General features: G+C 47.2%; 1 protein-coding gene across 1 annotated transcript in view; it reads left to right on the forward strand.

Annotated features, from left to right (window-relative positions):
- Nucleotides 1-12,070, forward strand: part of rnd2 (Rho family GTPase 2) — a 37,339-nt gene extending 25,269 nt beyond the window's left edge. Inside the window, exons 4-5 of the mRNA XM_029727577.1 lie at nt 1,490-1,624; nt 10,818-12,070. Coding sequence (XP_029583437.1) covers nt 1,490-1,624; nt 10,818-11,087 — 405 coding nt within the window. The 3' untranslated portion in view covers nt 11,088-12,070. The remainder of the gene's footprint in view (nt 1-1,489; nt 1,625-10,817) is intronic.
- Nucleotides 12,071-13,143: the final 1,073 nt, after the last annotated feature.

The raw sequence follows: 13,143 nt of genomic DNA on the forward strand, positions 1-13,143 counted from the left end.
GTCTGTCCCAGACCTGGATCAAATATTGACCTCGGTCCAATTGAGGTGTGCTTGAGTTGGCTTGGAATTTGCTTTTGTAACTATTCCATTGGTTTCATAATTGTAACGAAAAAAATGAAATAAATTAGAGCTCTAGTATTTGACATGTACAGTATTTGTATTAGGTTTGAACTGTCTGTCTTTCTGTTTATTTGTTAACCTCTGTCTGTCTGTCTGTCTGTCTGTCTGTCTGTCTGTCTGTCTGTCTGTCTGTCTGTCTGTCTGTCTGCCTCTTTCTGTTTCTTTGTAAACCTCTGTATGTCTGTCTGTCAACCTCGCTCTTTCTGTTTCTTTGTTAACCTCTGCCTGTCTGTCTGTCTGTATGCCTGTCTGTCTACCTCGCTCTTTCTGTTTCTTTGTTAACCTCTGCCTGTCTGTCTGTCTGTATGCCTGTCTGTCTACCTCGCTCTTTCTGTTTCTTTGTTAACCTCTGCCTGTCTGTCTGTCTGTCTGTCTGTCTGTCTGTCTGTCTGTCTGTCTGCCTGTATGTCTGTCTGTCTGTCTACCTCGCTCTTTCTGTTTCTTTGTTAACCTCTGTCTGTCTGTCTGTCTACCTCGCTCTTTCTGTTTCTTTGTTAACCTCTGTCTGTCTGTCTGTCTGTCTGTCTGTCTGTCTGTCTGTCTGTCTGTCTGTCTGTCTGTCTGTCTGCCTCTTTCGGTTTCTTTGTAAACCTCTGCCTGTCTGTATGTCTGTCTGTCTACCTCACTCTTTCTGTTTCTTTGTTAACCTCTGTCTGTCTGTCTGTCTGTCTGTCTGTCTGTCTGTCTGTCTGTCTGTCTGTCTGTCTGTCTGTCTGTCTGTCTGTCTGTCTGTCTGTCTGCCTCTTTCTGTTTCTTTGTAAACCTCTGTATGTCTGTCTGTCAACCTCTCTCTTTCTGTTTCTTTGTAAACTCTGCCTGTCTGTATGTCTGTCTGTCTGTCTGTATGTCTGTCTAACTCGCTCTTTCTGTTTCTTTGTTAACCTCTGTCTGTCTGTCTGTCTGTCTGTCTGTCTGTCTGTCTGTCTGTCTGTCTGTCTGTCTGTCTGCCTCTCTCTTTCTGTTTCTTTGTTAACCTCTGCCTGCCTGTCTGTCTGTCTGTCTGTCTGTCTGTCTGTCTGTCTGTCTGTCTACCTTGCTCTTTCTGTTTCTGTTTCTGTTTCTCTGTCTGTCTGTCTGTCTGTCTGTCTGTCTGTCTGTCTGTCTGTCTGTCTGTCTGTCTGTCTGTCTGTCTGCCTCTCTCTTTCTGTTTCTTTGTTAACCTCTGCCTGTCTGTCTGTCTGTCTGTCTGTCTGTCTGTCTGTCTGTCTGTCTGTCTGTCTGTCTGTCTGTCTGTCTGTCTGTCTGTCTGTCTGTCTGCCTCTCTCTTTCTGTTTCTTTGTTAACCTCTGCCTGTTTGTATGTCTGTCTGTCTACCTCTCTCTTTATGTGTCCTTGTTAACATGCTCCTGTCTGTGTGCCCATCCCACAGTGGCAGGGGGAGACCCAGGAGTTCTGTCCCAATGCCAAGGTGGTTCTGGTGGGTTGTAAGCTGGACATGAGGACAGACGTGAGCACCCTGAGAGAGCTGTCCAAGCAACGTCTCATCCCCATCACACACGAACAGGTGAGCACAGGAAGAGCAGTGGGGAAAGGATGGAGGGAGGAAGAAAATGAAAGAGTGAGAGAAAAACATAGCAGGAAGGAGACGGGTCTTTAAAAAAAGAGAAAGAGAAGCCAATCGAGTTATAATGAGACACGCACGGGAGAAGAGCGAGACAGAGCCGACCCATTGTCAAACTAGCTTTAACCCTTAACCCAGCGTTGATGTAGCCACCCACAGTTGCTATATCAACACGCACACATACATTATGTACATATTACCCTATACATAGAAACACACCAAGAAGACATTTTGCAGAGGTTGGCGTTCTGACTCTAATAGGCTGACAGCGATGTGGAGGTTGGTTATTGTAAAGGGGGTTTAGGGGGTGGCAGGGTGGGGGGTAGGTATGTATAGGATTTATGTCTCAGGAGTCGAGCCACATTTTACCCTCAGATGAAATATTCATGCAGATTTTGAAAAGGTGGAATATATAGAAAAACAAACTTTGATAAACAAGGCCTTTTATCGCACGCTACCACATCCTCTTAGCCAGGGGCATGGTAATGATGGAGGGAACGCTACCACATCCTCTAATCCAGGGGCATGGTAATGATGGAGGGAACGCTACTACATCCTCTTAGCCAGAGGCATGGTAATGATGGAGGGAACGCTACCACATCCTCTTAGCCAGGGGCATGGTAATGATGGAGGGAACGTTACCACATCCTCTAATCCAGGGGCATGGTAATGATGGAGGGAACGCTACCACATCCTCTTAGCCAGGGGCATGGTAATGATGGAGGGAACGCTACTACATCCTCTTAGCCAGGGGCATGGTAATGATGGAGGGAACGCTACCACATCCTCTTAGCCAGGGGCATGGTAATGATGGAGGGAACGCTACCACATCCTCTAGCCAGGGGCATGGTAATGATGGAGGGAACGCTACCACATCCTCTTAGCCAGGGGCATGGTAATGATGGAGGGAACGCTACCACTTCCTCTAATCCAGGGGCATGGTAATGATGGAGGGAACGTTACCACTTCCTCTTAGCCAGGGGCATGGTAATGATGGAGGGAACGCTACCACATCCTCTTAGCCAGGGGCATGGTAATGATGGAGGGAACGCTACCACATCCTCTTAGCCAGGGGCATGGTAATGATGGAGGGAACGCTACCACATCCTCTTAGCCAGGGGCATGGTAATGATGGAGGGAACGCTACCACATCCTCTAATCCAGGAGCATGGTAATGATGGAGGGAACGCTACCACATCCTCTTAGCCAGGAGCATGGTAATGATGGAGGGAACGCTACCACATCCTCTAATCCAGGAGCATGGTAATGATGGAGGGAACGCTACCACATCCTCTTAGCCAGGGGCATGGTAATGATGGAGGGAACGCTACCACATCCTCTTAGCCAGGGGCATGGTAATGATGGAGGGAACGCTACCACTTCCTCTAATCCAGGAGCATGGTAATGATGGAGGGAATGCTACCACATCCTCTTAGCCAGGGGCATGGTAATGATGGAGGGAACGCTACCACTTCCTCTAATCCAGGGGCATGGTAATGATGGAGGGAACGCTACCACATCCTCTAATCCAGGGGCATGGTAATGATGGAGGGAACGCTACCACATCCTCTAATCCAGGAGCATGGTAATGATGGAGGGAACGCTACCACTTCCTCTAATCCAGGGGCATGGTAATGATGGAGGGAACGCTACCACATCCTCTAATCCAGGGGCATGGTAATGATGGAGGGAACGCTACCACATCCTCTTAGCCAGGGGCATGGTAATGATGGAGGGAACGCTACCACATCCTCTTAGCCAGGGGCATGGTAATGATGGAGGGAACGCTACCACTTCCTCTAATCCAGGGGCATGGTAATGATGGAGGGAACGCTACCACTTCCTCTTAGCCAGGGGCATGGTAATGATGGAGGGAACGCTACCACATCCTCTTAGCCAGGGGCATGGTAATGATGGAGGGAACGCTACCACATCCTCTTAGCCAGGGGCATGGTAATGATGGAGGGAACGCTACCACATCCTCTTAGCCAGGGGCATGGTAATGATGGAGGGAACGCTACCACTTCCTCTAATCCAGGGGCATGGTAATGATGGAGGGAACGCTACCACTTCCTCTTAGCCAGGGGCATGGTAATGATGGAGGGAACGCTACCACATCCTCTAATCCAGGGGCATGGTAATGATGGAGGGAACGCTACCACATCCTCTAATCCAGGAGCATGGTAATGATGGAGGGAACGCTACCACTTCCTCTAATCCAGGGGCATGGTAATGATGGAGGGAACGTTACCACATCCTCTTAGCCAGGGGCATGGTAATGATGGAGGGAACGCTACCACATCCTCTTAGCCAGGGGCATGGTAATGATGGAGGGAACGCTACCACATCCTCTTAGCCAGGGGCATGGTAATGATGGAGGGAACGCTACCACATCCTCTTAGCCAGGGGCATGGTAATGATGGAGGGAACGCTACCACTTCCTCTAATCCAGGGGCATGGTAATGATGGAGGGAACGCTACCACTTCCTCTAATCCAGGGGCATGGTAATGATGGAGGGAACGCTACCACATCCTCTAATCCAGGGGCATGGTAATGATGGAGGGAACGCTACCACATCCTCTAATCCAGGAGCATGGTAATGATGGAGGGAACGCTACCACTTCCTCTAATCCAGGGGCATGGTAATGATGGAGGGAACGCTACCACATCCTCTTAGCCAGGGGCATGGTAATGATGGAGGGAACGCTACCACATCCTCTAGCCAGGGGCATGGTAATGATGGAGGGAACGCTACCACTTCCTCTAATCCAGGGGCATGGTAATGATGGAGGGAACGCTACCACTTCCTCTAATCCAGGGGCATGGTAATGATGGAGGGAACGCTACCACATCCTCTAATCCAGGGGCATGGTAATGATGGAGGGAACGCTACCACATCCTCTAATCCAGGAGCATGGTAATGATGGAGGGAACGCTACCACTTCCTCTAATCCAGGGGCATGGTAATGATGGAGGGAACGCTACCACATCCTCTTAGCCAGGGGCATGGTAATGATGGAGGGAACGCTACCACATCCTCTTAGCCAGGGGCATGGTAATGATGGAGGGAACGCTACCACATCCTCTTAGCCAGGGGCATGGTAATGATGGAGGGAACGCTACCACATCCTCTTAGCCAGGGGCATGGTAATGATGGAGGGAACGCTACCACTTCCTCTAATCCAGGGGCATGGTAATGATGGAGGGAACGCTACCACTTCCTCTTAGCCAGGGCATGGTAATGATGGAGGGAACGCTACCACATCCTCTAATCCAGGGGCATGGTAATGATGGAGGGAACGCTACTACATCCTCTTAGCCAGGGGCATGGTAATGATGGAGGGAACGCCACCACATCCTCTAATCCAGGGGCATGGTAATGATGGAGGGAACGCCACCACATCCTCTAATCCAGGGGCATGGTAATGATGGAGGGAACGCTACCACATCCTCTTAGCCAGGGGCATGGTAATGATGGAGGGAACGCTACCACATCCTCTTAGCCAGGGGCATGGTAATGATGGAGGGAACGCTACCACATCCTCTTAGCCAGGGGCATGGTAATGATGGAGGGAACGCTACCACTTCCTCTAATCCAGGGGCATGGTAATGATGGAGGGAACGCTACCACTTCCTCTTAGCCAGGGGCATGGTAATGATGGAGGGAACGCTACCACATCCTCTAATCCAGGGGCATGGTAATGATGGAGGGAACGCTACTACATCCTCTTAGCCAGGGGCATGGTAATGATGGAGGGAACGCCACCACATCCTCTAATCCAGGGGCATGGTAATGATGGAGGGAACGCCACCACATCCTCTAATCCAGGGGCATGGTAATGATGGAGGGAACGCTACCACATCCTCTTAGCCAGGGGCATGGTAATGATGGAGGGAACGCTACCACATCCTCTTAGCCAGGGGCATGGTAATGATGGAGGGAACGCTACCACATCCTCTAATCCAGGGGCATGGTAATGATGGAGGGAACGCTACCACATCCTCTTAGCCAGGGGCATGGTAATGATGGAGGGAACGCTACCACATCCTCTTAGCCAGGGGCATGGTAATGATGGAGGGAAAAAGGAGAAGTTGATAAACTGGTCAGTAAATCTGTGAAATAGTCAGCTTTTTACGTGTTTCTTTTTTGATGCTCTCCCATGTTTGACATACACAGAGTGGAGGGGCTGTGAGGCTGTTTCACCCCCCCATACACACAGGGAACCGAGACCCTTTTCCATGACTGGCTGTGGACAGGCTCTGAACTGGCTGTGGGCTGACTGTGGCTGGCTGTGATCTGGCTGTGGCTGGCTGTGGCTGGCTGTGATCTGGCTGTGGGCTGGCTGTGGGCTGGCTGTGGCTGACTGTGAACTGGCTGTGAACTGGCTGTGGGCTGGCTGTGGCTGGCTGTGGCTGGCTGTGAGCTGGCTGTGAGCTGGCTGTGTGCTGGCTGTGGGCTGGCTGTGAGCTGGCTGTGAACTGGCTGTGAGCTGGCTGTGAACTGGCTGTGGGCTGGCTGTGGCTGGCTGTGGCTGGCTGTGAGCTGGCTGTGAGCTGGCTGTGTGCTGGCTGTGAGCTGGCTGTGAGCTGGCTGTGAACTGGCTGTGAGCTGGCTGTGGGCTGGCTGCGGGCTGGCTGCGGGCTGGCTGTGGCTGGCTGTAGGCTGGCTGTGGCTGGCTGTAGGCTGGCTGTGGCTGGCTGTGGGGGCAAAAACCAGATCCAGATCCCCCAAAAAAGCAACAGGAAAGAAACAAAGCATGTCAATAAAATAGACAAACAAAAGATAGAGTGGAATACCATTAAGCTCATGGACAATGTTTCAGAGGCTCATGTTAGGGCTATTGTGTTTTTGTTCTACGTCATACTCTATTTCTGTCTGAGGCAGCAACTCTACTGTACTGTTCTGACCTGTCTAGAATTGCCAGGGAATCTGTCACATACAGTACAAGCGCCAGGCAGGCTCCCAACAACCAACTTTTGCTGATCTAATCCAATATCCCCCAGCTTGTTATCCTGTTGTTGATCTCAAATTGAATTCCGGTAGCAGAGTTGAGGAGTCACAGGCGAGGTGACCAGAGGGTGAACCCTACACATTACACACTAATCTGGCCACGATCTGATAAAGCTTTGCTGCTTGTCAGGCCCATCTCTCCCTCTCCTTTCGTTTCTCTCAACGTTCCTCATCTCCCCCTCTCTCTCTCTCTCTCTCTCTCTCTCTCTCTCTCTCTCTCTCTCCCTTAATCTCTCTCCCTCCCTTAATCTCTCACCTATCGCTCTGTCTCCCACCCTCTCAATCTCGCTCTTTCTCGCTCTCACTCTCCCTTCCTTAATCTCCCTCCCTCTCAATCTCTCTCTCTCCTTCCTCACTACCTCCCTCCCTCCCTTCTCTAAATCGGTGCTTGCACTTAATAGAGACTGTTCCTGTGACTGTGTGACTGTGTAAGGAAGGAGCCTTGATAAGATCACACCAGGCCTGTGGTTCTGAAAGGCCCCATCTGTGTGTGAGTGCGTATAATTCCCAGAGAGGGCCATTGGAGATGTATTGTACTGCCTTCTCATCTGGTACTGCATTAGTGCCAGGCTGTCCCCGTACGACTCTGGGTGTGAAGACAAACCAAAGTAAAACAGGGAAAGAGACTTAATCCGGACTAGGCATAGTCTAATGCAGAATAAGGAGAGCTAGCCAGAAAGGAGAGGGCAAATACAGTACCATAGAATTCTAAACTGAAACTTAATCCGTTCAATGTATCCTTTCAGTCAGTGAGCTTTGCTAACACTGGACCTGGGGGGAAGCAGGCAGCACACAGTGCCAGGCAGGCTTTGGACAGAGAGTTAGTTTCTCCTCTCTAGTCTCCAATACATATACATGTACCAGACAGTGGGAGGAAAACTCTGGCCCAATGAGCTCTCTGTGGTGGGCTTTCTGCTCAGTTTAAACAGCAACACCAGAACTTGGCAGGAGAAAGAGGAGAGAGAGGCTGAGAGACAGAAAAAAAGAGAGAGATCGAGAGAGAGACCGAGAGAGAGAGAGAGAGTCGAGAGAGAGAGATAGAGAGAGAAACAGAGAGAGAGCGAAAGAGAGACAGAGAGAGAGAGACCGTGTGAGAGCCATAGATAGAAAGCAAGAGAGAGAAAGAGCGAGAGAGACCGAGTGAGAGCCATAGAGAGAGAGCGAGAGGGAGACAGAGAGAAAGAGCGAGAGAGAGACAGAGCGAGATAGAGCGAGAGAGAGACAGAGCGATAGAGAGAGAGAGAGACCAAGAGAGAGACAGTGAGAGAGAGAGAGAGAGACCACGCGAGAGCCATAGAGAGAGACAGAGAGAGAGACAAAGAGACAGAGAGACCGAGCGAGAGCCATAGAGAGAGAGCGAGAGAGAGACAGAGACAGAGAGATAGAGCGAGAGAGAGCCAGAGCAAGAGAGAGACAGAGCAAAAGAGAGAGAGAGCGAAAGAGAGAGAGAGAGTCCGAGAGACAGAGAGAGAGTCATGGATTATTCATTAGATGTAGAGCGGGTTCAACTGTCTGCACTGTAGACATTATGTTTAGACCAGCAGCATCTCTGTATTTTGTATTTTTTTGTATTTATTATGGATCCCCATTAGCGATGGCCAAGGCTACTCTTCCTGGGGTCTAGCAAAATTAAGGCAGTTTATACAATTTTAAAAACATTACAATACATTCACAGATTTCACAACACGCTGTGTGCCCTCAGGCCCCTACTACCACATATCTACAGTACCAAATCCATGTGTGGCTCCTGCTTGTATCTCACTACAGTAATGTGAGATCATTGGTGCTAGGTTATGGCACATTAACTGTCATGGTACCTCAAGAAGAACAGTAGATACATATACACTTCCGTTCAAAAGTTTGGGGTCACTTAGAAATGTCCTTGTTTTTGAAAGAAAAGCACATTGTTTGTCCATTAAAATAACATCAAATTGATCAGAAATACAGTGTAGACATTGGTAATGTTGTACATGACTATTGCAGCTGGAAACTGCAATTTTTTTTATGGAATATCTACATAGGCGTACAGAGGCCCATTATCATCAACCATCACTCCTGTGTTCCAATGACACGCTATGTTAGCTAATCCAAGTTTATCATTTTAAAAGGCTAATTGATCATTAGAAAATTGAGCAAGAGGACAAGTACATTAGAAGACCAGCATCCCAGAGTTGCCTCTTCACTGTTGATGTTGAGACGGGTGTACTATTTAATACAGCTGCCAGTTGAGGACGTGTGAGGCGTCTGTTTCTCAAACTAGACACGCTAATGTACTTATCTTCTTGCTCAGTTGTGCACCGGGGCCTCCCACTCCTCTGTCTATTCTGGTTAGGGCCAGTTTGCACTGTTCTGTGAAGGGAGTAGTACACAGCATTGTACGGGATCTTCAGTTTCTTGGCAATTTCTCGCATGGAATAGCCTTCATTTCTCAGAACAAGAGTAAACTGACAAGTTTCAGAAGAAAGTTCTTTGTTTCTGGCCATTTTGAGCCTGTAATCGAATCCACAAATGCTGACGCTCCAGATACTCAACTAGTCTAAAGAAGTCGAGTTTTATTGCTTCTTTAATCAGAACAACAGTTTTCAGCTGTGCTAACATAATTGCAAAAGGGTTTTCTATTGATCAATTAGCCTTTTAAAATTATAAACTTGGATTAGCTAACACAACTTGCCATTGGAACACAGGAGTGATGGTTGCTGATAATGGGCCTCTGTACGCCTATGTAGATATTCCATTAAAAATCCAGCTACAATAGTCATTTACAACATTAACAATGTCTACACTGTATTTCTGACACATTTGATGTTATTTTAATGGACAAAAAAAAATGCTTTTCTTTCAAAAACAAGGACATTTCTAAGTGACCCCAAACTTTTGAATGGTAGTGTATATGTACCAGACAATGGGAGGAAAACTGACCCACTGAGCTCTCTGTGGTGGGCTTTCTGGTCAGTTTAAACAGCAACACCAGAACTTGGCATGAGAAAGAGGAGAGAGAGGGTGAGAGACAGAAAAAGAGAGAGACTGAGAGCGAGAGACAGAGAGAGAGAGAGAGACCGAGAGAGAGAGACCGAGAGAGAGATAAAGAGAGCGAGAGAGAGAGAGAGAGAGAGATCGAGCGAGATACAGAGCGAGAGAGACCGAGCAGGAGATCGAGAGAGACAGAGAGAGAGAGAGACAGAGAGAGAGAGACACAGAGAGCAAGAGAGAGAGACAGAGAGAGATAAAGAGAGAGAGAGAGAGATAAAGAGAGAGAGAGAGAGACCGAGCAGGAGATCGAGAGAGACAGAGAGAGAGAGAGAGAGACAGAGAGAGAGACACAGAGAGCGAGAGAGAGAGACCGAGAGAGGGACAGAGAGAGACACACAGAGAGAGTCATGGATTATTCATTAGCTGTAGGGCAGGTTCAACTGCATCTGCATCTGCGCTGTAGACATGATGTTTAGACCAGCAGCATCTCTGTGGCTCCTGCTTGTATCTCACTACAGTAATGTGAGATCATTGGTGCTAGGTTATGGCACATTAACTGTCATGGTACCTCAAGAAGAACAGTAGATACTATTCACAACAGCAGGATGTTGTTGATGATGATGTTGTTGATGTTGTTGATAATGATGTTCTTGATATTGTTGATGATGATGTTCTTGATGTTGTTGATGATGATGTTCTTGATGTTGTTGATGATGATGTTCTTGATGTTGTTGTTGTTGATGATGATGTTCTTGATGTTGTTGTTGATGATGATGTTCTTGACATTGTTGATGATGATGTTCTTGATGTTGTTGTTGTTGATGATGATGTTTTTGATGATGATGGTCCTGATGTTGATGATGAGGATGATGTTCTTGATGTTGTTGATGATGATGTTCTTGATGTTCTTGATGATGATGTTCTTGATGTTGTTGCTGTTGATGTTCTTGATGATGATGTTCTTGATGTTGTTGTTGTTGATGTTCTTGATGTTGTTGTTGTTGTTGATGTTCTTGATGTTGTTGTTGTTGATGATGATGTTCTTGATGTTGTCGATGATGATGTTCTTGACATTGTTGATGATGATGTTCTTGATGTTGTTGAAGATGATGATGGTCTCTAACCCCCCTCCCTCCTCTCCTCCCTCCCCTCAGGGTAGTGGGTTGGCCCGTCAGATAGGTGCGGTAGCCTACGTGGAGTGCACCTCCAAGGTGTCGGAGAACAGCGTACGGGACGTGTTCCACATCACCACGCTGGCGTCTGTGCGGCGGCCACACAAGCCTCAGCTGAAACGCAGCAGCTCCCGCCGGGGCCTCAAACGGGTGTCCCAGCTGCCCCTGCCCCCCCTGCCCGGTCGGACTGATACCCTGGATCCTGCCCCTGTCATGCAGAAGGACCGGGCCAAGAGCTGTGTGCTCATGTAGAGACCCACCGAGACAAATATATATATATATAGTACAGTATGATACACAGAAATATATGACAGAAAGAGGAACTCTATTTATTGGTTTTGTTTTGTTCAATTGTATTTTATTTTTTAAAGAAATCCTCTATTATTCTCGTTTTGCACTGCTGAGGAACAAGGACAAAAAAAGAAAAAATATGCTTTTGTGTGTGTTTGCAAATCTTTTTGGAGCTGTTTACATTTATAATTTTTTTTTGGACTGATGGAGGGTGAAGTGGACTGGTTCTCTCGAGACGAAGTCTCAGGGTGGAGAGAGGAGAGGAGGGAAATAGGAAGTGCTGCATGGTCCTGGGGTAGGGTTTGTGCAGTGCACTGACTGGAGGATCAATCCTTAACACAAGGACGGCACAACAGCCATCTTTACTGGATGGCTGGAGGAGAAGACTTTCATTCTGTGGAGAAGGTAGTGGAGGAGTTAGATCAGGAAGATGGAACAAGAAACTTCTCAGTGGACAATGGACATGGTTGCTGTTGCTATGCTATATTGTGTTGATACTTCCTGTTGCCATATATGAGAATAGAAACGTGTAAAAAAAATTACAAATGCTGAAAAGGGACGCTTATTGAGTGGGTAAATGATGGGAGTAGGTCTGACAGACAGAAATACAGTAGTCAGTTTGACATTGCTTTTGTAACCAGACAGAGTTAACAACATGAAGAATGTGTGGAGTTTTCCTCAGATCATTCGAACCACAAGTGCTTTCTAGAAAAAAGTCACTTTACATATCTGTTTTCATAATAATTTAACACTGTTCAATGCGTCAACTCAGATCATGTCAACTTGATTCACTGAAGCTATTGCTGTTGTCGTTATGTTAAGATGTTACTTTGTGGGAAATATAGCGGTAAAATGTTAAAGCTATTTTACTGTATTTTCACATTCTCTAAAAGTCTAAAATAAAGCAACAGTTTGACTGTAGGGAGAAGAGACTTCCTCTCTGACCCATGTCTCTTCATTGTGTTTGAGAAGACATCACTGCTGTCAGTCACTAACATTACATACAGTGCTGCTTGAAAGTATGTGAACCCCTTGTGCATTTACAGATTTTTGACGTTTTTACCATGAAATCTTCATTTAATCAGAATCAGTCTTTTTGATCGGACATATGTTGGTGTAGAGAAAATCATGCGTGTAGTAGAAGAACAAAATGATAAAGGAATTACTGCAGGTGCAAAAATAAGTGAACCCCAAGTTGCATTGGTTAAATCAAGCCGGTAAGTAGAATCTGGTGGGTAAACAATTGGGTACCAAATGAACCAATCAAAAGGAGAGATCGTTAGGAAAGAGTTTGGGCGAGATTCTGATAAATAGAGATAAGAAACCTGGTCAGTTTGGTGTTTACCCATCCAGGTGAATGCAAAGCACACCATGCCGAGAGGAAAGGAGATCTCAGAGGACATCAGGACGAGGGTACTGAGAGCACATCAGTCTGGGGAAGGCTATAAAATCATCTCAAAAAGATTTGAGCTCCATCAGTCCACTGTGAGGCAAATCATTTACAAATGAAAAGCATTTAACATGACAGCAACTCAGCCTAGAAGTGGACGCCCTTCCAAAATATCCCCAAGAGCCACAAGAACAATAATAAATCAGGTGAAAGCCAACCCAAACATAACTTCTAGAGATTTGCAGACCTCCCTTGCTGCATCTCAGGTAACTTGCTTCAACGATAAGAACACTGAATCAAAATGCTATTGATGGGTGGGTTGCTCAGAAGAAGCCTCTGCTGTCAAAAAAACCCCAAACTGCCTGTCTTAACTATGCCAGAGACCACCTGGACAAACCTGAAGGTTTCTGGAAGTCCATTCTCTGGACCCATCAGTCCAAAATTGACCTTTTTGGTCACAATCGACACGCTAGGTTTGGCGAAAACCTACCAAAAGAACCTTATCCCAACAGTCAAGGATGGTGGTGGGAATGTCAAGATCTGGGGCTGCTTTTCCTACTCTGGTCCTGGACGACTCCACATCATTAAGGGAACCATGAATTCTGAGGTATACCAGGAGATTCTTGA

Source organism: Salmo trutta, chromosome 32 (assembly GCF_901001165.1).
Source record: "Salmo trutta chromosome 32, fSalTru1.1, whole genome shotgun sequence".
Lineage (NCBI taxonomy): Eukaryota > Metazoa > Chordata > Actinopteri > Salmoniformes > Salmonidae > Salmo > Salmo trutta.